This window comes from Pygoscelis adeliae, unplaced genomic scaffold (genome assembly GCF_000699105.1).
Source record: "Pygoscelis adeliae isolate BGI_AS28 unplaced genomic scaffold, ASM69910v1 Scaffold242, whole genome shotgun sequence".
Taxonomy (NCBI): domain Eukaryota; kingdom Metazoa; phylum Chordata; class Aves; order Sphenisciformes; family Spheniscidae; genus Pygoscelis; species Pygoscelis adeliae.
In genome coordinates, this window is record NW_008824369.1 from 3126390 (window position 1) to 3154353 (window position 27964).

Genomic DNA, 27964 nt, shown 5'->3' on the forward strand with positions numbered 1-27964 from the left:
GAAGTTGTGCAGACATTTTGGTCCACAGCTGAATTGGCAATTTAGAGCCAAAGAGAAAGGAACTCAACATTTAAGATATGAGTTAAAGCCAAAGGAATTTAGTTCAAAAATACAGAGTACATTTGAGTCCACCCACTGCAATAGTCTCTCTTTCGCAATTTTCTGCCACGAAGTTCTTTATAATTAGCACACCACCAAGCCTGTTAATCCTCAGAAAAATCAATGGATTCAACTTTGGAAGACATAAAATGAAATTCTCCATACCGAAATGTCTCTCTTTAGCTGCCTAGTCATTAGGAAAAAAGAGGGTTTAAGAAAATCAATTATGGTCTTAACCTGCTCAGTCACAAAATGCATGTCAGGAGAAAAATACAACTCTTTTTACACAGCTGTTATAAAGCAAGTCACCTTACAGGCAGCCTTCTCTGCCCATGTGAAATTATCTTACATACACACACAACATCAGGTAGTTCTGTAGTCCACAAAACCACCTAACTAGTAAAGCCCAATTTCCTTTGGATTTTTGTTGTACATCTACTAATTCTTCCCATAAGGCAATAAATCAAACGTCCTCCCACATCACCCTCATCAGTCCTACATAGCCCATGCTTCCTCTTCCCTCACCTCCCCACACTTTCTCTCCAAATTCTCTACCACTTACGAATGTGTGAGCTAAGGAAAGCACATACCCTTCTTCTTGCCACTGCCACACTAAACAGAGCAAGCCAGCTCTCTTTGCATTTTGCTTGGGTGAAAGCAACATACTTTGTAAATGTTGGTTTGCACAAAACTTCCTGGCTTTAAAAGACCTGCCCTTCTCTCCAGTTTGAGCAAGCTAGTCAAGAGATTGACAAAGGAGGGCCACAGACCAATGAACACCACAAAGTTCGTAGCCTTATGAAACTAGTCCAAAAATAAAATTTTTTCTTCTGTTTTTAAATAAAGAAGCTGGTCTGACAGCCTAGAAAAAATCCTACAACAATGCAGTCCATTCAATGCAAATACCTGAACATCTCTGTGTCTGTTTGCAAAAGTTGTGTTAAAACTGGAGCCTAGTACAAAAAAACCCCAATCATCCATTTTAAGAAGTCCAAGGTTCAAACCCCTGTCATCTACAAACCCAAGTCTGAGATTTAACAAAACTTTGATCTCCTATTAAATTTTGGGAATGAAGATGCTAATCTCAGCATGACATTTTAAAAGCAGATGGAGACTGCCCATGAAAATGAACATGCACCATGTCTTCTCATGGAAGACACTGATAGATGAATAATCCAGGCACATTAAAAAAAAAGGATAGAAAAGCTTTTCACAGTTAAATGCCTCATTCGAACTCCACCATGATTACCAGCTTAATTGACAGGATACGTAACAGCAGAACATCACTTTCAGCATATATTTGGCAGAGACCTACAAATCAAATAATTATGTTGTCCCAGTCAATGGATTGAGATATGATTATTGAGCAGCTACGAGAAGCTCACACAAGGCCTCCTCTGTTTGAACTTGCTTACACCCCAAAAACTGATGTCAGCCCTGAAAATGAATCTGATCACAACACTCTTCCTCGATAAGATATTTTAGATGAATAATAGCTGTTTGGCCATGATCAAAGATTTCAATAGAAATTGCTATTCTTGCATTTTTTTAAAGGAAGAACTAGCTTCTTCCAGCTATGCTGACTCTAACTGTAATTATCAACCAATCTGTACCTTGTCACATAACATTTGGTAAAGATGCAAAACTAGATAGAACAGTAATGTTCGTAATACTTATATTCACAACACATCTGAAAAGTGACTGTCTATGGAAACTCCAAACCAAACTGCTAATCCTCGATTCTGAATTCACCATTTCTGTTGGCCCCAAAGTGGCTTGACCTCCAGCTAGAACAGCCTCCATCTGCCCACGAAGACTTTCTACAGTCAGATTAACTGTGATGTACCTCACTTGTAACAACAGGTTGGAGTTTTCTACTGCACACCCGCTCTTTTATGGAGGACAGCAGCTGCCACAGCTACCCATACTTGTGGTAACATCCAGCTCCAAGACGTAGTCGCTGATGTTGGAAAAATTAGGGATGTTTGAACCCAGTACTAGCTGACAGCTTGCTGAGGCTGCACTGCAGAACTGGAATTATGTTAATAGAGCCAGGCAGGCAGTGTGAAAAGAGCAACATTTCCCCCAGGACTCCCACGTTTGGCGTGAAGAACTCTCAGCAGACTGAGCATGTGCATTCAGCACAGGGCAGGCTCAGAGAAATCAAGTGTCAGCTTGGGCCAAGAGGAACAAGACCAGTGCTTAATCTTACAAATACTACCCCAAGTATAAGCCTTGCTCTTGTAGGGAATTTATATGTACAATAGATAAAATATTGCAATATGCTGTGGCTTTAATAAAAGCCTACTCTAAATAATTCTCCTCTTCATTTACAGTAAAATTCAGCACTTACGCTTTTGCCAAGAATGGATAGGAAGGAAACATTTTGCCTATTGACTGACATTCTTTTGCCCCACCTAGTAGTAAATAGATAAAAACCAAAATATAGTCTTTTCAAAGAAATTTAGAGAGGTTGATTTTTTTCAACATTTGAAGGCTTTACAGAAGCAGACATGTACACCATACTTCTGAGCATCACCAGATGACACCAGGCTTTACAATGAATCACATGTTCAGTCTATTTTTTTTAATGGTCCTATAAGTTGCATTTATATGATCTATCTTCAGTGTACTGCCATATTTTAGTGAGTTATATCATGTAAAGCGACCAAAATATTCTTTTTTTATAAGAACCATAAAAATAAATTTGAACTATTACAGCAAAAACATACAACATCTACATCATGCCACACCACATTTGTACTACAGTAAGGTAGCCAGTATTCAAATCTCTGCAGAAGTGCTGTTCCTGTAAGTATCTATTACCAGCACCTCCTCAAGCTCCCCAGCCACACATTACCACTGTGCATCCCATCAGTGTTCCACCCCAACACAGTGGAAGGCAAAACCAAGCAACACTCAAAAATTACACCAAATCTGAGTCTTAGTGCCATAGTGAACACACACCAGTAAGATTGCTTCCCGCTGCAATCCATCATTAAACTATTGCAACCCTTTTCCATTCAACATCTTAAAAGGTGTTTGTTCTTGTTGAATATCAGAGTAACTGAAGCGGCTTAGGTTTAATTTTAACAGTGCGGTATACATTCTTGATCATTTATGTATTATTTGGTCACAACTTAGAGCTAAGGGTAATAATGAGAAAAGCTCATTCCACTGCAGTTATTACACATATGAAAAAATTGTATTTGAGATTACCAGACCACATAAGAACTGTGAAGGCATACAACATGAAACTTCACGTAATTAGTATTACATGTATTTTAAATGTATTTAGAAAAGGATTGTATAATATGGTAGCAATAATTAATATCTGGACAAAGAGCTAATGTAGGGCAAACAAAAATACCAGTTAGTATTTGAAGACAAAAGGAATTTTAAAACTAAGTTAAGATTTCACAGTGGCTTTCCAAACTACAGCGGTGGCTGCCCCATCCCTGGAAACATTCCAGGTCAGGTTGGACGGGGCTCTGAGCAACCTGATCTAGTTTGAAGATGTCCCTGCCCACAGCAGGGGGGTTGGACTAGATGACCCTTCCAACCCGATTCTATGATATATCAAAATATGTCAGACAAACCGAAAACATATCAACCTTTCTCCAGAAAACGTGAAAGAGAATTTACATACCAACAGGGGAAAAGAAACTACATTGAGGGTTTTAAGAGTTGGGCTATTTAGCTTGCTATCTTGTGGCTGACTTTACTGAAGCTTTGATCTGCAGTTATCCTGATCAGGAAGCTCTAGAAAAATCTTGTCAGCAAATGAACAATACATTCCCCATTTTCTTCATTTACATTTGTTTATCATTTTTATTTCTCAACTAATAATAGAATCAGATATATTAATTACTTCCGAAGCAAGGTACACAGATGAGAGAAACGCTGTCCGAGGGGACTTTTGTGCTTTCTTCAAAACATTTAACATCTGGAGAAATCCTCCATCCTTTTTTTTTTTTTTTTTAAATACTTCCACATGCTGTTTCTCTAGCAGCAATAAAAGTTTTCCAAAGACAAAAGGCAACCAAAAAGGTAAGTATCTGCCAGTAAAGCCTTTAGCTCAGCTTGCCAGGATCTCATTCAAAATTCAGTGTCAGACGGATCCTCACCTGTGCAACTATGTCCTTCACCAATGGATTTCATATTTCCAGAACAACCAGGCAGGAATCCATTTATTGCATGTTTAGGTATGAAGATTTTAACCTAAAGAAAAAATGAGATCTGAAGCAGGAAGAGAAAGAAGTTTCCTTTGTTTCCCTTCTCCTGAGAAGATCACAAAGGAAAGGTTATCTCTAGGGAACTCTTCAGCTTACGTCATTATTCATCTGTAACATAGGTTTAATATTTTGGCCTGCAGTGCACTGAATTAAGCTTTCTCCTTCTTCTAGTTCTACCCAAGTCCAATGCAAAAACAGAAGAGTTCTATGAGCCAAACTAGGCAGGGTCCCTTCAGAATGTATGCAGATGCCCATTTTCAATGAACGTTAAAATGCCACAAATACTAATCAGCTGAAAATTACAGAACATCCTTCTCATAAAAAAAAAAGCTCTCAAAAAAAAGCTAACTGAAAACTTGTCCAAGTAAACAGGTCTTTCCTTACCCCTTACAGTTTTTCCCCCATACCTATAGCACACATCCATGCATAATCTAACTTGGTCTAAGCACTCTCATTTATTTCTATCTTTCAGATATTTAACTAAACCACTCATTTTTCAATTGTCAACCCATCTAAATAACTTGCCAGCAGCACAACTCATCTCTTTCATAATTATAAGAGATACTAAGAGTCTCCTTTCATTTTCCAATGAACATATATTTAGCTAGTTTCCAAATACCTTCTGCAATTTGTTATCCAGAGCTTCTTGCCCCCGGCAGTCTCCTTTCTGTAATTCAGCGACATTCTAAGGATCCAACAATACATTGTACAGTGGCAGTACATCACTTATTTTAAGATGATCAAATTGTTTCCTGATAGAAATGAGATTATTTCTTCAGCCTTTCAAACTACTGGTACATATCAGAATGATGTTTTTTGAATCACTGAACACAAGAACATGTAAAATGTTTTTTCTTCATCCGGGTATACAGCCAGAGTATCTTTCCAGTGGGCTCCTTACTCACTAAAAACTGGTTTAAAATTCTCAAATACACACTCCATTTATTAAGTAGCTTAAATGATCTACATCCTTTTGGGTCTGGGTGAACTATTATTACTTAATCAGAATTTGTTCTGCCTTCCACTTCCAATCACCTTCAAGCTTATATTTCACTTAACACACTCATTTCCACTTTTAATATGGGCACATCAAGGGAGCATATGAACCTAGTACAATTATTAAAAATGGAAGCACTCTCCTTTAATAGTGTGATCAACTAATCAAGCAAATACTCATAAAGGCAACATTATGAAACGTTATAACAGTATTATAAAATGCAACAGCCCCAGTCTTTCACCAATTTGACAGCACTGAGAAAAATCCAATGACTAGTACCACAGACTACATCACACAAAACAAGAAAACATATTTCCATCGAAAAACAGTTTATGGCTCTGGGTCACTGTCTTTCTCCTGTAAGCACATCGAGTGGTTTGGTTAGCTATTAACTCTCTTGTGTGTTCACCCTTAATGCTGTATTTCTTATCTTACAATCCCTATTGACATAAAATCTCTTTCCACTTTGTACCGAGTCTGTCTTCTGCTTCTGCCCTATTAACTCATGTCAATATAGCAAAGGGAGCAAAATAAAGCAGCAAAGTCGATACTCCTCCACCACATTTTTGTGCAGCTGCTGCAATGAAGAGGAACAGATAGGTCAAAATCAGATGCCTTAGGGAGCTGCCCCAACCTTCCAGCCCTGCTTGGCATCAGATGCGACCACAGCATGACTTTTCTTGTGGCTCATGCAACAAAAGAAACGGCTGCATAGGTCATCTGCCAAATTAATATGGAGCACCCCAACTATTCCGAGCAAAGACCACAGGCTGAAGCAGAAGCTGCTCTGATCTCTACTGTGCTTTTGCAAATAAAAGTCACTCACAATACAAGCTGTCCTTGTTTTAAGAAAATTACAAACTGTGGTGGGATTTACCAGATAGTTCCACCTTCTTTCCTATGCTTTTTCTGCCCTTCCCACAATTGCATTTTTCTAACTAAATCACAAAGTACCTCTAGGAGTAAAGGCAGGCATCATCACTGAACACTTAACTGGACAGGATGATCTCTTTTCTCCCCCAATCCCTGCAACAATAGGAACACTAGAGATCTGAATTCAGAACAAAGAAGAAAGCATTTATCAGACAGAACAGAAGAGATTAAAGCATTTCTACCTCTGATTGAATGACCACAGTATCACATTACCTCTGCTCCTGCTGCTACAGAGGATGTGATTGAGCCCTGACACGGGGGCCTTGCTGAGTGAGGAAGGGGGCAAATCCTCTCACCAGAATTTTAATCTCTTGCTCCTGGAACCAGGAAATCATTACCCAATGCAGCAGAGAAATGAATGCTACATGGCATCCAATGGTCTCCCTGCTGGTAATTTCTACGTGAGATACAGTTTATTTCAAAGAGATTGTATAAGGAATTGCAGACCTGTAAGTTGCATGGGACTGATGAAGGGCTAAAAAACCAAAAGAACAAAAAGAAAGGAATGAAAAAAGAGAAAAAATGAAATTGTGAACACAATTTAAAGACAGATTAAAAGAGCCTGAGTGACATCTGTGACTTCCACTGTGGAGCAGTAAAACACATTAACTCATCTTGCCAAAATACAGGCTGCAAAAGACATTATTTTAGTACCTTTTATACACACCTGGGCTTAACTCAAGCCTCATTTCTCCCTTCCAGTGGGCAATGTTGGGGGTGCCAGGAAGAGAAAAAGGTAAGAACCTGAGTGCTGGATTGACTTCCAGATGAAGAGACTTGTGACTCCTCTCCAGTTCCTGCTAGTTTTCTGCTTAGCAGAGCCTATCGTTGCACACAGAGACACGCCAGAAGCACAGCTGTGCAAGGTGGGAACACACCAGACCTCACAGCTGGCTGGACAGTCACTGCTTAAAATTCTAAAACTCATCCAGCACCAGAAAAGGAGGTTTTGGCTTTCCTTTGTCCCCACAGTTGCAAGGACAAACTCTCCAAAAAGATTATTTTTTTTAAGAACTATTTAGAGATAGGTCTATCAAGCCACATAAGCCGGCCACCCTCTTACAAAAGTACCTCAAATATAAGATTAGAAACCTTAACAACCCTTGTACATGTAAGAATGCTTGAGATACTATCAAAAAGTTTTTTTTTTTTTCCTAAGACACCATCTCATTTACTTAAAGGAAGAAAGCTACACAGTATAAGTAAAAGTTGGCTACTGTTATCACAAGGCTTAAAATACTTGATGGTTTCTCTAAACTGCCAGTTCCTAGATGTGGATTTTCATAATTTCAGAACCAATTTTCATAGCAAGTTACTGACCTTCATACTTACGGAGAAGAACCTTAATAAAATGGCAGCATCAGCAAAAATGAAAGCAAATAGAAAGAAGATTTGACTTTAAATGCTGGGGGGTTGATTATTTTTGCATTCCTGAGATACAGCATCAGCTATTCTGTTGGGCAGAATGTCAATCTTGAAGAGATGTGAGGCTCCCTTGTAATAAGGACAGATTTCTTTCCAAATCCATTCAGTTGTGAACTATCATACTAACATACACTGGGGAATAGGTATAATCAGGCAAAAAACCCAAACTGTTGAAGTTTCATCTGTTTATAAGTTACATAATAAATTTACTGATTTTTCTAGTCAAACGGTGTCTTCCATAAATAAGGCAGGCACAACCTGAGTGTTTTAAAAAAAATAAAAAGTTGCAAGCTTTTAGAACAGAAAAATTTTGAGGTTTTAAAGAGCCGCAAATTGGGCACCTTTTCCTTCCCATTATCTTCAAAACAACAGTTAAAGATGCAAGAATTCAAATGCAACACAATGCAGAATTTACACAGGAATGCACACAGTCAAGGCTTTCTAATTTTCTTTTTTATTTCTTTTTTTCTGCTGTAGAAATCAAGGAGCAGTGGAAAAACAATGCAGGTTTAAAAGAAGGAAAAGGTTAGCTATTCAGATATTTGTTTAGATGCAGACAAAGCTGAATGAGTTATGGGATACCTGTTTTGCACACTCCAAAACAAATCTGCGTTGGCTCCCAGAATGATTTAATAGATGCAATAAAGCAATTATTAAAATAATTTTATTTAATGCAGATCTATGACCATTAAATCATTTGCACAAACAAAAAGCAGACTTATTTATCATGGACATTACTGGCAGCCTGTAAAATCATTCAATTTTACATTGAGGCTTCAGGTTAGTGGACAGAGGATTCTAATATGTTGGATGTGCCTCAGTTAGACACCATGTTTTAAGCCGTTCCCCATTTGTGACATTTTAGACAAACAGGCCCTGGTTTAATGATTCTGATGGATTAAGGGGGTTTTGTTAGGTTTTGTTTTGTTTGTTTTTTTAAACAGAAGCAGCAAAACAAATACTCCCTGTTCTAATACCATAAGGGCTCCAAGTAAGCTCGCTCAGCCTCTGTTTCCTCTGTGGCTCTCAGTTTGTACTGAATGTGGAACTTGGTATAAAGCAGCTGCTAAGAGATACAAGTTTGTGATGTGGGAACTGAAGTTGTCACTTGCAGAAATCATCATAAACATTTTACAGGAACATTTACTATCTGTTAAGCTGTGATGAAATCAGAACTAACAGACAATACCACAGGCACCAGTTCTCAAACAGTTCTAATGTCAAAAGGTATTAAATGAAGTTCTGACCCATGTGGAGTTCACAGAGACCAGCCTTTCCACTCTCTGAAGGAAGTTTCAAAGTCAAATACTCAACAGTTAAGAAATGTCAAATATATCCATGGAACCATCCTCCAGTAACTGCCTATCTTCCCAAGCTATTTTAGCAAGCTATTTTAGCAGGAGTAATTGACCTCCTGAAAGCAGATGTATGAAATCATATTTTTCAAGATTTGTGAGTTGCAGAAAGGATAATTGCAATTAACAGAAAAACTAGAACTGCGCCTCATCTCTACATTTGTAACCCAGCCCTGGGTTGGGCAGCGAATCCCTGCACTACAGAGATTGCTTGCTTACTCCTCCCCTAGCAAGGGTCCTTGTTTAAGAAGCCGGGGAGGAAGGTATGAAAAGCTTCCAGTGGTTTTCAGCATTCAAAAGCAAAAAATCCTTACTGACGGCTTAGAGCTTGCAGGAATAGCACCAGTACCTGCATATGTCTCTCATAGCTCAGAAGTTATGAGAGACGGGTCCATTCATAGCTCTTGGTTAAAAATGAGCAGTCAGATATGAAGGGTCTCAGCTATACCGCATAATAGCTATATATACATATATAATGTACACTGTATAGCTATATATATAATAACTTGGTGAACCTTTTTTTGAAAAGGAAGGAATCAGACCCTCCCCTCCTCTCCTCACATTTGGATTGATGCCTCAAAGCGTAAACCAGCTCCTCAGATGAAAGGAAAAAGGAGGAATTTTTTAACAATTAAATTCATTCTCAGCTGTGACAGGTTTTTTTATTTCTGAACTGTCTTCACTAAGCAGATGATCCTAGAGTTTCAGTTTAAGCCTTTCAGTGACTTGCAAGCATCCTCTCTGCACTAAAAACATCACTGCAGTGGACACTACCTCTCGTTTCTTAGATTTTTTATGACCTACTATATTAAAACCAGTTTAAATGTAATAAAGTCTGCAACATTTACAGCTAGAAAATACGGGAGAACAATAAAATTAGCCAAGCATAAAAATAAGGGAGTCTTAAACATCCTCTGCTCACTTTCCAGGGACAATATACACAGAACAGACATGAACTGCAAAATCAAAAGGAATTTAAATCAGTTTAAAATTCAAACAACCTCTTCTCCTGCCTGCTAGGGGCTCGAGGGACATTAACATACAGAGACTTGCTCTTCTGCATTGTTTCGTCAGGTTTTTATTCTCGCTTTCTAAAATTTGTTTATAAAAGTGGCGATTTGAAATATTGATGATTTACTCATCTTTCATACATGGTTTTGCTCAGCTGCGGCTGGTTTTGCAGTAATGACGTACTTTCTCTCTTCGCTTCACACTCCACCCCTTTTCTGCAGAAGATGGAGTTGGAACATACGATTTTTAGAGTGCTCTCTGTTTCTTCCTACCATACCTACTTTCTCATTCATTTAATAAATACCATTACAATATGTAAGGCAAACCAGCAAATTCACACTGAAGCAAAACTTTGACTGTCGTAACGAATTCTTGTCATAGTGCCAAAACAAAGCTGTTCTCACAACTGTTCCTATCCCTCTGTCACTCCTACAGTACAAGCATGAACTGTACAGGAGACTAAGGTAGGGTCTCTCTTTGCATAGTAGTCTATTCCAGAACCACAAAATACTGCCAGGTTCCTCCTCTCCTTAGGAGGGTTCCCACAGTTTTCTTAATAGGATGCTATTTAATGAATGTGATACAAAGCTGGTTGAAGCAAAACAAAATTTACCTGCTTTATAACATGTTTATATTAAGCAGAATTTGAAAAATCTGTTTGGGGCATAGGCAAAAGCTTTAGGAATCGCAAGTGACATGAATTGCACTTTGGGAAAGCCCTGCACAAGCAGTGACAAAGATATGCTTTAGTAAATATTATCATAAGCCTTGTTAACTATCGCTTCCACAAGCCAGAGGGTAGATCACTGAGAAGTCCTGGGTCAGAACCAGAGCTGGAAACAAAATTGCTTCCAAAGGTTCACTGAGTTTTGAATATTTCTGCAGTCCAGTCTTACACAGGTCTCTCAATTTCCATCCAGCCTCTCCCTCATCCTGTTTACCTCAAGCAGCTTTAATGCCTTACAGAAGCACTACATTATAGACCATAAGCAGCAACGCATATCCTTGTACACTTAGAAAGAACGTAGATAACATTTACTGTATTTCAGAGAGGATCCAGTCAAAGCCAGGTGTAAATACACAGATGTATGTCACTCGTATCATCGGCCTCCTTGTAGGAAAAATGTTTTTACAAGTCCTGTTTTGTCTCTGCTCTAGGACTTCTGTTGGTCTCTCAAATTTCCTGCGTGCCACCTGACCTTCACATAAGCCTCTTCTGACACAGTGATGAGTACATATTTGTATAAATCCCAGTATGTAAATGACTTCTATATCAGTAATAATCAGCAAAGTGTCAATGGGTTTTCTGAAGTCTCCAATTCTTCTCTCTCAAATAAAAACACAATGCCACACCTTTTTTTGGACAGGTGGTGATTCAGTTGGTTGGTCAGAAAGATTTGTTCATTTTTGAGCCACAAAGAAGGAATTGCGTCGGATACAGCCAGCCTTACTTTAGTAATTACCTCTGCTACAATGAAGTTTTATATTTGGAGACACGGTTAATAAGAGACCTCTACTTTTGGGATTCAAATCTCCAAGTCCCAAAGCACTATTCTACACAGGGCATGCTTCTAGAACGTGGCTTAATATCTTGCAGCAGAGACAATGATGGTCTTATACTTCTTTGAAGTAAGGTAACTTGAGAAGGAACTTACTCTTTAAAAGTGCTGTGGAAAAATGAACTAAAAACTAGCCTGACTGATCAAACATGGTAGCATCTACACTAGTCTGTACACATTAACAAAAGATGTCACTCACTTTATTTTTAAAACATGAAAACCAATGAAGTCTAAGGCTGTCTGACCAGAACTGCTGGGTTTACAAGGAGAAGGATGCTGTAACTTGTCAGCCTCAATGACAGCTACATTATCCATGAGAGCTGCAACTACCCTTCTCTCTCTTGTTCAGTTCTCATTCAAGAACTAGGCAACAGTCTCCAGAGGATGGGGAAAGAGAAACTACTAAAGCTTCACCCAGCCTCGCTCTCCTATATTCAGTTCAATACTTTCAGCATTAATTCAGGGAAGAGGTGAAATAACTACTTCAAGACAAAATTTAAAACTCCAAATTAAAAGCCTGCAAAAACTGAGGAATTTCTGCCTTATACTTGGCAGGCTCATTTGAAACAAGGTCCGTATTTCATCATTCACAAGTTTGCCACTGAGCCACAAAATTTCCCAAGGGAGTCAGAATAAATTTGAAGTTCCCTCTGACTGTTAGTATTAATGAATACTTCCTCTGTAAGTTCAAGAATGTCCCCATGTCGCTGTTTATACACAGAACCCCCACCTTCAAGAAGCAGCCTTGTAAGATGACACAGCCTGGGTGCTCATCTTCTCCATCAGGCAAAGCTCTCCCTGCGGTTCAAAACAGTCATGTTATGAAGTTCTTCTGAAAAAGGGCACATTCTACAGACAGTAGACCTGCATTCTGCATTTGAGGAGACAACTGGAATGCATTTTCGTTTTGCATAAAGGCATTTCTTTGGAGGCATCTGCAATCCATGCAAATGAAAGGTTTCCAAAAGGTCACTGGCAATATAAAATGTAATTAGCTTAAAAACATCAAGTATTTTTAGGCACCACTTTGCCCCAAGTTATCTTACTGTTGCTTATTTTTTTATAACCACAGTTCTTATTATCAACATTTTTTTTCCCCTTTTGGATGTAATCAGGAAAGAAAAAAAATCTGACAAATACACTGTTAAAAAGATATTACGTTACTCTCAAATAGGCAAGTTGAGAGACTTACCACCCATGGCTGCGCACAACACAACACAATGATAGTAGGTAACACAGCAGCAGGTGCACTTTTATTAAATAGGACACAGTTAAAAAAAAAAAAAGAAACAAGCCACATTACACTGACCTATTAGGTCCAAACAGTTACTCAAAATTGACAACAGATTTTGCCACGAACACCAACACGGTATCTACAGTTGGCCTTTCCCAGCATCAGCGTAGCCCACACTACTCACAAGTGCAAGAGGCAGAAATACTGCATCTCAGGAAACACACTTTATCCTAGAACACAGACATGCTGCTGCAGCTGAGTGCCCAGAGGAGATAGGTCAAACAATATGATAAAATTATTTTATTGACAGTATAGAAAATAATATTTGGTTAATATAAAATTCAAGTTCTAGCCCCTTAATTGCAAGTCTGACATACCAGTGCCGAGTCAATGAAACACAGTATTTACTGGTATATGGCTCCAGCAAAAACATGACACACACTGTGTAGCTGCTTCCAAGCTCCTTCTATGTGGAGAAAGTTCATACTACTAATTGTTTGTCTTATCAAAGTACCCAAACCCTGGTCACGTATCAGAATGATTTAGACCGAGTCCCTCTCTTTCTCACAGATGCTAACAGCCCTTTCTTCTGTCTGATACCTCCTCCCGTTCCACACGTGCCCACTACCTTCTCTCTCGAATTGTCTAATTGATTAACCAAGTTAAACTCAGAGCAACTGTTGTCAACCTGCATTTAGCTGGAAGGCTTTTGCTTCGATATCAGATCTGAGTATTGGCTCTGTGCCCAAATGCACGTCTGTCTCCTAATCCTATCAGCTGGTCTAATAAAAGGTATTACTTCTCCCTACAAACCTTGTTTTGCTGATTCTTCTGTGAATGATCAGAATGCACTCTGACTTCAACAGGCTCCAATTCTTACACCAGTGCAAGATTTGTAGAATGAAAACCAAGGCATAAGACCCAGATGAGCAAGTTCACTCAATAAATTGGGAGTGTGACACAGCCAGACAACCTGTGTTGCAATTATATCCTTCGCAGCACAGGATTCAGATCCTTTCAACTGGAGGGGATGTAAGCAGCACTGCTCCACACTCCCAGCTACAAGAGAAAGGGCTATGAAGTGACTTCAGTCTTGCTCTTTAAGTAGATCAAGATGCATCAACATAAATTATACATTTGGTTTCCAAGAGTCAATTAATGCATTGCCTTGGTGACAATTTTTTCCTCCAATGCAAGGTGCAAGAGGAGGGATTTTTTTCATTAGGATAACCCATGGATGTGTGATACTTTGTCAGTAGAGTCCCATTAAAAAAAAACAAAAACAAAAACAACCTCAAAGCATTTTCTTAAAGCATACACTCTCTTTTGTTAGTAGTAGATACTTTGGACTCTATATACTGCAACTGCCATAGGCTAGATCTGATAATCCCTTATTTGTACAGCCAGAAAGGGACACATTTTGGTTTATTTCCATAAATATTTCAGAAGCTTTTTCTGGCTGAGAAACAGAAAGCCTCTTCAGTAGTTATTTCACTCATAAGAATTTGATTTTTCTTGCTTGAATAAAAGGGTTTTGTTGTGGGTTTGTTGTTGGGATTTTTGTGAGGTTTTTTTACTGATTTCTGTCTCTTAACAGTGAGAATGTATTTTAAAACTTATGAATATGTGAACATTGTTTTAAATATTGAAAACATGTAAAAACAGGCCATACATAAGATATGACAGAAAGGAAATTACATTTTGCTAGAACACTGTTCTGAACTCTAGCAGAGTACAATGCCTAAGCCTTCCGACCAAGCATCTGGCCCCGAAGGGCCCTCTGAATGTCAGATCCTACTAGCTTTTCTCATATGGCTACAGTAAAAAAATACCCAAAGTCACCAGCAACAAAATAACTGGACCAGTTGCCAACCACTCCTCCTGAACCCATCTCCAACTCTACCCCACCTCCTTTCCTAAGGACTGACACATTCCTGCAAAAGACTGACTGCACCGAGACACTGTCAGAATTTCTTCTAAGCAACAGAGCACGGCTGCATCACTACTGCCAGAAAAGACACCGACTAGTGGGGGGGTGGGCGGTGGAGAGAGAGAGAAGAACTGGCTATAAACAGGTTTCTCCTCTGTGATGCCCATGCAAAAACTAAGCAATCAGTCTGACTTTGAAAACTAAAAAAAAAAACCCCAAACAAAAAACAAACCAAGAAATTTGCTTCAACAAGAAATCTTGTGGACAAAGATGGATAAAGAAAGAAACACTGTCAAGACACGAACACACCCTCAGGATCTTTCCAGCGTTTAACAGAAGACCTTATATTATCAGCACAATTTCCTAAGAAGGCCTTGCCTTGATTCCCTGCGCTTGACTCCTCCGTACCAACTACTCCTTCCTTAACCAGATGCCTCAGAAGTGTCTGATGCTTCACCAGAGCTGTAGTAAAAGGCTACATCTGACCTCTCCAAGGAAGAGTTTCCAAGACAGGCATATTCACATCAAGATATTCTGCAGCTTTTTGTTTCTTTCCTTTCACTTGTAACATTTTTTAGCTAATTGGCTCCAGAATTTATAATCCTGGTGACAGCACCCTGGCTGTGGAAGACACAAAAGGTGGAGGAGGAAGGGAGGGAAGACAGAGCAGCACCCAAGGCTGCCGGCACCATCTTCTGTTCTGAGCACGTTACTGCAAAGCACCAGCTAGATCTCAGGATGCTGTTCCTCCCCTTGCTCACCCAGAAAGCTCAGGGTATCTTACGCTTAGAAATATCACAAGACAACTCAGGAGGTTTTATGCAGACTCCAGAAAAAGCAGGAATCCAAATATGAAGTGCAACTAAAACCACCAAATTTGAAAAGGAGAAAATTAAGCAGACGGGGGGGAAAAATGCAATTACAGCAGAAAAAAAAAAATTTGTTTCACCATTAGCATTGCACAATAAGAAGGTTTGTCAGGCACCGGTTTAGCCTACACATGTTCACAGCCGTCAGCATTTCCATGATAAATCCTAATTTTCGCCATTGTTGATCACATTGAACTAAAACTTGGTATGCAAGTTTTTAGCACAGATGCTCAAATAAATTATGCACATTAGTCATTTAACTTTCAGAGCAGCAAAAGAAAGCTGCTTTTTGGTGGGGGGGTTGACTGCAATTTATAACAAGTTTTTTTTGCCTTACACAGCTAAAAAAGACAAGGCAGCTTACTTTTTATTTTTGATTAAACTTTTCAAGCAGTATGTGTCTTTTGTATAGATGATAAAACTTTGACATTAGGAAAATATTTATAACTAATTAAAAATGCCCTCCCCCCACCAACAGCTATATACTTACAGCATTTCCTGCATTTACTATATTGCACCATGGTCTATACATTCACATGTGCATACAAGCAGACACAGAGGATATTAAAATTAAAATATATAATGAAAATACCAATAATAGCTGGCTGAAGAAGTCATGTGGTAGAGTTGACGTGATCCAGATGAGAAATTGTTAAACAAGCGATTAGCTATAGAGCTGAAGAAGTTTACATGCAGATGTGATCAGCTGATTGAGACATCCCAGCCAAGACAATCTATTTTTTAGACATAACCATATTCTGTGCAGTATTTGAACTGACGCTACTCCACAGCAGTTACAAAATCCTACAGAATTCACGTTTACCTTGCTAAAATGCCTCAATGTATTCTGGCTGTCCCCACTCCCTCCAAAGCACTGGGAAACCATCAATCTGTTTAAAGTCAACAGTATAAACAGTACCCTAAAAAACTTCAGACAAATCCGTAGTCTTCAATACCCCCTGTTATTGCAGCAACTACAATAGGTATTCGGGTACAAAAGACCGAAAATTCATTCTGCCACCAGTCTTCCTCTAGCTTCTCATGACTGCTCAGGAAAGCTATAATGCAGTTCTAGCATTACAAATTAAGAGACAAAACGGTTATACGCAACCTTGTTTGACTATTGATGACTTATCACAAAACACTTCAAAGGAACAGTTCAAGAGCCATGGTCAGTACTATAATTTTAAGATAGTATATGGGAAGAAACGAATGTGCTTTTGGGGGAGAAGGGAACAAAAAAAAATCGTAACAGGTACAGATAGATAGGAATTAATGTGTTTTATTTGCCTTAAAAATAGGTACAGTTTAGACAGGATATATGGAGTAGAGATGTTTGTTTTCATTCATGTGGTCTTCTGGATCTGCATGTGAGAATATGAGGAACTCAGGTCACTGTATTAAGTGGCTCAGCAGAACCCAAGCAAACACAAAGCTTCTCCAGAAACTACGTCCAGACTTCTCAGGCCACATTCTTCCACCATATCCGTGGAACCATCCTTATGACTTCAAGACTCATTCTAAAGATACTACCAAACTGGAGGGCCCTCCTCTTTTCCAACTCTCAAAGTTTTTCAAGGCGTACTGCTCTATTGCAGAGGCAATAAAAGACAAATCCCTAAGCGCCAGAAATCTTAAATCACTACAGTTCCCAGAGCTCTATACAAACCTTGGCAACAGGCTGAATTCAAGATTTTACATAATAGTACTGGTTTCAAAGTAGAATATTTTTGTACTGCTGTCTACTGCATAGCTAAGATTATAATTTCTCCCTTTGTATTCATATCACAAATATAACATGGACGCGGGGCACTCTTCCTTTGGCCCATCAGCCTCACGTAAATCATTAATTTGATCACAGCATCCCTCTGCTAAAAAGGAAAGAATACGAATAATGAAAATAGATAATAAGTTTTGACTTCAAGTACTTCAATAATTCTAAATATTCATTCTAGTTTCTGAGAACTCTAGACCAGTATTAACATACACCTATTTCATCTAGGATTTTTAGGAATTTTAGTCTCATGGAACTGAAAGATTTACAGCGCAGATGTGAGCCATGTATAGAAGAAATGCTAGGCAGATTTCTCCTTCCATAACTTTTACAATGCAGCTCCATGTTGAATCATGGAGTGTCTGCTGTACAACACACCATCAACAACAGTCTATGCTTCCTATCAAATTAATTGGTTTGTTTTTTTTTTTAAACACATTTTTCTGGTTAATAATACACACTGCTACCTGGACACCCAAGGGAATGCTGAATCAGCATCTCCAGAGGAGCACTAACAAATGAAAGCTATTGTTCATTCCAGTAATAAAAAGATGCACAAACATCGGGGATGCTAGTAGGAACAACAAGGGTCAATCACAATCCTGGAACAAGAGGAAAAAAAAAAAACCACAAACTTAAGAACAGAGTTAAATAGCTTCTACAATTTTTTTAATCATTAAAAGTGATCAGAGCACTGAACAGAGGCATTCCACAGATTCTCCTTGAATGTTCTCCAAGAAGCACAGTCAAATATAAGGTAAGAAACTAATATTTTTACTGGTTTTCCACTATGCAGTTTCCACAGACCTCCAGGCTGAAAAGATGGTACAGTTACAGCTGTGTCTGTCCCCTGTAGGCTGTTCTTTAGGCTTTTTCTATATATTTTCTTTTAAACAGAAAAAAACACCATAAGCTTCAAAAACCAAAGTTGCCTGGTTTCCTATGGATCTCTCTCTCCAAAGGTGAATATTGACTCAAGTGGACTTCCATTTCTCATACCAACAGCATGAAAACAATACCGATACCAACAACATTACCACAGTACTATCAAATGCCACGAGCCTTTGGAGAACTTGGTATAGCAGAAATTATGGATTGTGATACTGCCATGCTATCAGAATAGCACTGCCAGTCTCAAGGCTGAATGAGCGGTGGCTAAGAAGGCATGATCTCCGATAGAAGCCTTACTGTCAACGTGACATTTAAGAGGGTCTTTTGCTTGCAGGGCTCTGATACCTAACAGGGCATGACCTCCAGCTGCATCAACACAGGATGTCTCTCCTGGAGATGGAGACCTGTTACCCTTAAACTTGCTGGAATTTATTATATTTGAGACCTCTACCATCTGCCAAACTTAACAGAAGACAACTAGCAAGTTCAAAAGTGTAGGGTAGCACAATCTCATCTACATACACACACAAAGCACAGTAATAAGCCTCACTCCCTCAGGAAATAAGACTAAAAATGGCACAATCATGAAAAGCAAAGGTCTGGGCAAAATCCCATGTATTTAGAATTGGAAGCAGAAGTCAATGTCTTGGCTAAATTATTTTTTGCCTTCCTATTTTCTGCTAGGGATTAACTACACAATAGAAAAAAAAAGTGGAAAAGCTTTGCATCTACCAAATTAGAGTCACGAATAACCAGACATTGCTTTGGAAGCTTAGTATTTGAATATGTTTATTTGGAGACAGTAGACTGGTCACTTAATGGGACACTATCAACTACCTTCTGATATAAAAATGCATGAAAGATCCATTTTGGAGAAAAGAAAAAGCAATAGCTGCTAGTCATTTCTTCATAATATTACTCTATAAATGAATGCAGAACTTGCCAGCAGTTAATATTGCCCTGAAGCACTGTGAATAAACATTTGTCTTGTGTTAGGTACACACACACCTCCACATATAAATCAAGGCACAATGTGCCTTATAGACGAACAAGAGAAGAAAAATAAAATCCTTAACCTTGTCCTATATTAGACATTAAGTGCTTCTTTTGATCACAAAATAACTCATAAAGCCTATCAAAAAGCTAGCATTTCTCTCTCTGTCAGATAAAAGACATTTCACTGTAATTAAACTTCTGTCCAACTTTCCAGAAGATTAGGAGAAGAACTCTGACAGGCTCTATTTATATTTGTGACTGACACTCCTTAGGACATCCAAAGAAAATAGAAGATGGGCAATAGATTTACGACATGCTTCTGAGCTAACAACACTTATGGAGATGGACGGTTCTGAGCTTATCATCACTCATTCATTGTTGTTTTTATTAAAAAAAGTCCCTGCTGCCCAACTCAAAAGCATTTTCTGTTCAGTTTGCAGTTTACATTTCCCAGCCTTCCATGGTTTAGTTTTTTATTTCATTTTTAAGCGACAACATACACAGCAGGTTGTTTGGGTAAATCAGCTTTACATGATTTATATGAATAAAGATGGTAAACAACCATGTCTCTTAACAGAACTCTATGAGCACTTGCAGAAGGAAAATGTTTTTTCAAACATATTCTATGTATCCATTTTCACATATGAAACTATATGTCAAAACACATGGCTGGGTTTCTGGCACTAGGTGATGAGAATAAGCCATCAGCTCCAGGATCCCAACACCAGAACCAAAGATTTATTCCTCTTCCATTTTTCTGTGTGTCCTTCATCCTGCTTAGTACTAACTTCACCTATGTGTTTCCTTGTATTTGACTTTATACAAGATACCTCAATGGTCCAAAGTCAATATTACACTTAGACAACAAGAGCAAAAGTAGAAAAGAAATGATCACTTTAGAAGGGACCACAAGTAACCAAAAAAAGCACATCTTCATAGCCCGTCTTACAGAATTGAAGCAAAGATCAAACTGTAAGCAGCGTCATTCCTTCATGCTTAGCCATCTCAGAAGACAATGCTGATGAGAAGGTGTCCTGGTTCCGGCTGGGATAGAGTTAATTTCCTTCCTAGTAGCTGGTACAGTGCTGTGTTTTGGATTTAGGATGAGAATAATGTTGATAACACACCGATGTTTTAGTTGTTGCTAAGTCCTGCTTACACTAGTCAAGGACTTTTCAGCTTCCCATGCTCTACCGACTGAGAAGGCTGGAGGTGCACAAGAAGGTGGGAGGGGGCACAGCCAGGACAGCTGACCCCAACTGGCCAAAGGGACATTCCATACCATGGGACGTCATGCTCAGTACATAAATTGGGGGAAAGCTGGCCGGGGGGGCCGCTGCTCGGGGACTGGCTGGGCATCGGTCGGTGGGTGGTGAGCAATTGCACTGTACATCACTTGCTTTGTATATTCTTCTTCTTACTATTAGTAGTAGTAGTAGTAGTAGTATTTTATTTTATTTCAGTTATTAAAAACTGTTTTTATCTCAACCCACAAGTTTTCTCACTTCTACTCTTCCTATTCTCTCCCCCATCCCACCAGGAGGCGGGGAGAGTGAGCGAGCAGCTGGGTGGTGCTCAGTTGCCAGCTGACTCTAAACCACAACAGAAGGGAAGTTTTCCCCTATATTTCAACTTCTAGAATGCTTTGCCAGAATTGTTTTAGGAAATCTCTCCAGAAACTCCAAATATGCAGATAGGATGCTGGAAAAAATATTCTCACTTAAAAAAAATAGTGTAACTACTACATCATTTTTCCATAAGACAAAAGCTTATAAACCGCTTAGCCAACTCTCCATATTGCAAGCTACAACTATCAACTCTTCCTGAAAAAGTACAGTTCAATGTACCACGCCTATAGCATTCACACTCTGGGGGGAAAATCGTGCTTAAACAAATGATGGCTGCATGGTTAAACTGACCCACTAATAAACCATCTTTCCTTCATTACCTTTCCCTAAACAGCAGAGCAGGTACACTTCATGCTATCAAAGTGGCCCTAAGCAATCTTCTTTTGAGCCTTTAAACCTTTGGATTGTTATCTTTGTTCTGCAGTTACAAAGCTCCACAATACTTCCTGCTGTTACTGCTGAAGGTATAATTTACTCTATTTACACAACTTGTAGCAACACACTGCAAAGCGGCAGTGAGATTCCATCACGCGCTATTAATGACACTTTCAGCTACATTACTCAGCGATCCTGAAGTTGCAAAGAGGAGTGAGCTGCTGCTTATGCGTTCAGTGCAAGAGTGACCCTCTCCTCTTTCCCCACGCTAGCACCACAGGAAGGTTTTCCTCCCTAGCAAAAACAGCAAAGTCCAAGGGAGTCTACACAACTCAAACATGTAAACAATCACTGTTAAAAGAAATTGATTTAAACCCACTGTTCAGGAAATTCAGTCCTGTGGCTCTGTGTCTAAAAGCATCCAATCTGAGTGATACAGCAAATATGATATGCATCATCATTTGATCTCTGGGAGGCCTTAAGACACTGGCAATTGCACAGGTTACACAAAACACAGATTGGGCTTCAGATCCCCAAGCCAGAAGCAGGAGAAATATCAATGCAAAGGCTGATTTGTAACGAAGTAGCCTTTTCGTGGTGTGATGACCTCTATTGTCTTTTCAATAACAGAAACACTGGCTCTAAAAAAAATATACAGTAACAAATGGAAAGCAGTCAAGAATGGAAGAGTGAGACAAAATAAATTTAGTCTGTTTAGTGAAACCATATGCCATTTGGAAAATGTTGTTACCAGTGTGTTTGTATACCATAACTCTCCATTCTAGATCAACTAAGGGACACTGAGAAGCAGTTGAGCTAGATCTGTCTCCAGTTTTACAGAAACGGATGGGACCTTACATAGCAAATTGTTTCCTTGTGATACCTTTTCCATGCCTGGTTTGTTTTCTGAAGTCAAGTCCTGCTCATATTCCACTACACTAGCAATTAACTCCTGCTTCGCTACCAAGCATCTCCTCTTATCAAAAAGAGACTGGGGACTACTTGTCAGGTTGTGAGACAAATAGTAGCTGGCAAGTGTCTATCACAGTCACTACACAATGTGGGAAAGGTACCATCACTGGGAATAAAACACGATAAGAAGACTGCTGTGCAAAGACTGAGAGAAAGAATAATCAGCTTGCAAAAAACTCTTCCAGGCACTCTTCTGCCTGTGTTTAAGAGCTCAGTGACAACCAAACATACGTTCACTGTACAAAGACTCAATATCAGCCATTTAGGGAAAAGGGTCATATCACCATCTTTAACACCACACTCAAACCTCTTCTGCTAAACTGAATTTTGCACTGTAGCAACAGGTAAGCCAGGACTATCTGTGATTCTCCACTTCATTGCCAAAAAATAAATTCAGGTGCCAACTTCTGATGATGTTTTCTTAAGCATCTACCGAATCATTAATTTTAATGGAGAAAATTAATCAAAGCTTCTTAGGGTACGCAAAAATTCTTTTGTCTTTGTACTGCACATCTCTCTATACATGCATAACCACTGACTTTATAAATCAAACGTAGCACTCTCAGTACTGAAGAGTTAACACATTTCAACTAAGGGCAAAAGAACTTGTAGCTGAAAAAACAATAAAAAGCTGAATAAGTGCTTGGCTCAATCACTAGAGGGAGTCACGATCACATATTAAGTTACTGTAATACAAAGACCATTCTGAACACTACTATGAAACAAATAAAAAAGACATCCAGTTAAATCTGGATGTCATTCAGGGAAAAGCGAAAATTAGATTTGCTTCCTTAACAAGGTTTTATTTCCAAAGACTCAAGACTTTCTCCTGGGAACTTTCAAATCATCTGTAATGAAAGGTTTTTAAAAATGTATCTTATTGCCTACATTTTAAGACAGAATAAGGTATGTGACAGAAGAAAGCCGAAATTATCAGTTTTGGAAATGACACACAGCATTGCATCAAGAAAATGTCAGAATTTTAATTTAAGCAGCTTTACAGCCCATTTCACTTGAAATCAAAAAGTAATCTTAATCATGTTTTTATTTTTAAGCTAAATTGGCACAATTACATCCAGCATGAACAGGCACTACCAAAAGGCTGCTTTTTCAACAGATGATTCCCCTTGGCCATTAATAAATTTAGAAAAAGCATTTCTCTGACAGGCTGTGAGAATGAGCCCACAAAAAAAATAAAAATCAATAACTCAAACATTATCACCATTCTTTTATTTGATCATTTGATCAATTGCAGGTTTGAGGGTTTGCTTGGTTTATTTTTAATGTATGAAATGTCTTTTTTATATTGGTGAGATTTTTCTCCCCCTTTAAACTTCTTAGCAAAAACCACAAAACAATTTGACCAGCTGCACTCGTGGGAATTTACACTTGGCTAACAATTTTACAACCAACTAAATAGTTTCGCTAACATCAGCAACACACACACGAAGCTTTTAACACCCAGCTTGAATCCTGTCCATCATTAGTAAGGTGGAGCCCAGAACACAATCATCCCTTGAACCAAAGTCTACCACATACCTCAGGAGACACGTTAGCAAATGCAGCCCAAGACAAACTAAGAGTGCTTGTCCAGTGCTCAATTACACAGTATTTGAATGCTTTAAATCCAACATGCTTACACCGAAGGTTGAAATTCTCCACACTTCTGTTACTCAGCTAACACCTCGGCAATGCAAACAGTCCAAGAGCTTTTTGAAAGATAGAGTTATTGTTTTTAACAAGAAGAGACAACAGGGTCCTAATGTGAGGAAATAGTGTGAGAAGCAAGAATATGTGTACCGAGAATGAGAAGCACTTTCTGGCAGGCTACGGAACCATGTTAAGAAACGCTATGTGTAACCAAAGCAGTCTAGAAAGTTAGGCTCTGGCAGATAAGTTCATTTCCCCTATTAGATATTCACTCCCACACCAGGGCAAAGGCTTAAACACCCTCTAGTTTCAAATACGTACCTCACTCTATAAACAGAGTGCTCCTCCCAAAGGCTAGCAGTACTTGGCCACCAAAACTGCAAACATACTTTTCCACCACCATCTATACAAACTGGTCCTCTAAGTAGTCAAATCACAGTCTGCAGGGCTCTTACTCCCTTTCCCATACCCAGATGACTACTTTGCACATTTTGCTGTGAAATTCCCTTTCCAGATGAGATGGTCTGGGAAAACAGCTCACTTCCCCTTGCAAACACTTCAGCTCATAGAATAAAGCTGATAAACTCTTCACTGCATCTGCCCACAGTTCTTCATCTTTTTCTTTAAGTAAGAATTTAAGATTTAAGTAAGCAAAAAACTCTTCATCAACATGGGAAAGAATAGAAGATAGCACAGAAGGCTCCATGGAACAGCAAAGGAATCTAAAGAGCCATTCCCTCAGTTTGCAGTCCTTGTTTTCTTTCTACAAGTTTTAATATAGCAGTGTCTTGCTACCAGCATCCACTATTGGTATCACTCACCTGTTCGTGATGGTAGAGTTCTGCTCTTTCAGCACAAGCTCCCTTTGCTGCAGGGCCACAATTTGCCTTGAGAGGTCATCAGGTGTCCTACACAATTAAAACAAAATAGAAACTTTTAACAAATCATTGGTTGAAAAGCTAGTTCCATACATAACCAGAAAAAAGGTCTCACCAAAAGCAGACAAGGCAATTTCACCAGGCCAAAATTGCTGCAGTCCCTTAGAACAACAGAGGGTTGCATCCTGTCCAGCTTACATAAAAGTCTGTTTTATTAAAGCCATTGCTGTATGCTGTAACCACCATCCAAATCACAGCATCTCACCACTGTTCACTTCAACCCATAAACTAACTCTAAAGCCGGAGCCTCAGCAAGACCAAATTCTTCAAAGCAAGCAGCCTACATAAACATTCATACAGGTGAACAGACAGCTTATCACTTGAACATATATACTTTTTTTTTTTTAACATACATAAGAATAGGTGTTCACAACCTCCTCCCTATCCTAGTGCTCAGCACAAATACACAGAGGTGAGCACACCCAGCATTACTCCAATTGCTACTAAACTACGGAGTCTCAGTGGAGCATGATCACAGGATCGTTACCATGAGGGTAAGAAAAGGAGGGAGTAAATGTACACATAGATGGTACAATTCAACAGCTCTGGCTACTGGTGAATAACCTCTGATAGTGTAGAGGTTCAGCTACATCATGGGTGACTCAAAGCAGTGTTCCCACACAATTACCAGTGTGCTGACTTCAGATTCCTTCACACAAGCAGTGACTCCAGAGCCGGGGCCAGGGGGGGATTAAAAAAAAAAAAAAAAAAATTCCATCAGCTCTAGATAACACTTCAGATACCACTCTGATAACCTTTTCTTGTCAAAGAGATCAAAGATTTCTACGGATCCGCTAGCAACAGCTCTGCAGTTGTCAGGAATAGGTGTAGTTTTCCATCAAACCCAATGACAAATTCTTAAAGCTAGTAGAATGGGACCAAGATAACTCTAGTCTGGCAGCCTCAGAAACCACTATTCCACAACAACAGCCTCCGCAGGAGATAACTGTTCTTTTCAGAGACCTCTCTTTGAATCATGAGTGTAAGAGATTCAACTTAAAATGAAGGCAGCTTATAAAAAAATACAAAAAGATTTTCTCTTGAGCCACCAGAAAGGGTTCCCCATCCCAAAAGAGAAGCATCTGTATCACACTTCTCAAAGGAAAGGAAGCTGGAAAGGGCATCACAGTACATACTGGGTACATCCTTTTGCTACAGCAAGATGCATCACCCCCAAAGGGGAAGAGTGACCCAAACCTTGAAAGGGTTTTTTCCACAAGGAGCGAGTGGGAAGCTAGTTTTGCAGAAGTGAAATCTGTAGAACCACATTTTGTCGTGTCCCCCAAGATGCAAGTCAAGGCTTCACTGTTGCTCGCAGATGAGATTAAGCCTGGTCAGATTTTACGTTATTCAAATACAGCCCTGGAATGAGGCTCCTGCCACTCCAAAAACTGAATAGGTAGGAGATATGCCTCTAGCTTGACCATTGGGATTCTGACTAAATCTAGGACTAAAGAAGCCATTTCTCTGATGATACCACCTTCCAGCCAACTATTCACATACAGAAAAGGCATCACTTTTTCTCTTTAATGATCTGCCACTTCCAGCCAAGTGAAAATCAGTGAAACACTGAGCTGATGCAAATAATCAGGATTCAGTTCTGGCAATCCCAATTCAAAGGTTCCTGCTTTTTGCTTCCAGAATTGTGCACTCGTAGCCTTCCTCAGCAGAAAATTTTGAAGCCTCTAACACCACTTGTGTTACATGCAAGTCTTAACAGGTGATATATAATAAAACAGATGGAAGTGGTCTTCTTCAGACAATGGAGACACATATTGCGGCAGTCAAAGAAATCTGTCAGAACAGAATGAAACACTATCCTTCAAAGACATCACACTCAATGGCCAAGGAAACTATGAGAAGAAACCAAGACACCAAGCTGGATATGGCTTGATTAAAACATCTAAAATTCAAATTCTGGTAGCAGAGACAAGTCAACTTTAAGCCAACATGCACCTGGGTTTTCAAACGTGTTGCAGCACTAGATAACACACTCCAAACTCCTGTAGCTGAGCCTGAAGGGATTCATAATTTATTCATCTCTTTACCGAGGGATATGTAATGGCTGGGCATCAGAGCAAACACTGGAGAACCAATTCAACCCAGTCTGATGCAAGCCACATCGCCACATAACCCAAGAGCAAGGGAAAAACAACACTGGTTTCTTGGAATCTCACCTCTGAAGAGCTCAAATCTAACACTGCTCTAACTCTGTTTTCCAAGCTGGAGGACTCAGGTTCTTTCTACTGGTATATAAATGGAGAACTGAATGATCACATATGCCAGAAAGTGGAGGACAATTGGTTTTGCATGCTCCACAGTGTCTACAGGGGGGGAAAGAGCAAAAAACCTACAAGAGAAGTCTATAAAGCTACAATCCGATTTCAACATGGGTTCATTAGCTTCTATCTGCAGAAAGCGGACCTCTGACTCAGGTTTTTTTTTTTCCCCTATGAATTAAGGAAGTAGATGTTTTCTTTCTGCAGTAGTTTCTAACTGGAAAAATCTAGAGATAAGGTAAGGATAAAAGCAACTTTGTATTAGTGCTGATGAGACAAAATAAATATGAATTATGTTTCCCTTTCCACTTCACCATCTTTCACCTACTGGAGTCACCAGAAGCTAAAAAACAGAAAACACCAGACAGAAATGGACTGGGTATGCTTAGTCTGTTTGGCAAAAGGAAGCTGTAAGCAGACACACCAATTTCAACATGGACAATCTTTGTAAAATTTAATGCCAAGTCAACAAGGCTCTGAAAAATGCAGTTCTAAGCCTCTCAATTCAACCAAATATAGCAGATTTATCACAACGATAGTTAGTATCAGGCATCTCTGTTGCCATGTTGAGTGCCAGCCCCCAACATCAGTGTTTGGTCCCTGTATCAATGAAATAATTGCACAGATTTTTTTAAATGGGAAAAAAAAAAGTATATTTGCCTTGATTTTTTTCTCATTTTCTCAGAAATTCATACCATAATGTATCAGGACTAGAGACAGAGAACTGAAATTAATCCAATAGTAAAATGAGACGGGATCATAAAAGCCACAGATTTCCAGTAATGATAGCTACTGACAGATTTCCAATAAAAAA

At 39.1% G+C, this 27964-nt stretch overlaps 1 protein-coding gene across 1 annotated transcript in view; it reads right to left on the minus strand.

Moving 5' to 3' along the window:
- Positions 1-27964, minus strand: part of MAD1L1 (MAD1 mitotic arrest deficient-like 1 (yeast)) — a 382016-nt gene that overhangs the window by 315710 nt on the left and 38342 nt on the right. Inside the window, exon 10 of the mRNA XM_009320026.1 lies at positions 24755-24841. Within this exon, the coding sequence (XP_009318301.1) occupies positions 24755-24841 (87 nt within the window). The remainder of the gene's footprint in view (positions 1-24754; positions 24842-27964) is intronic.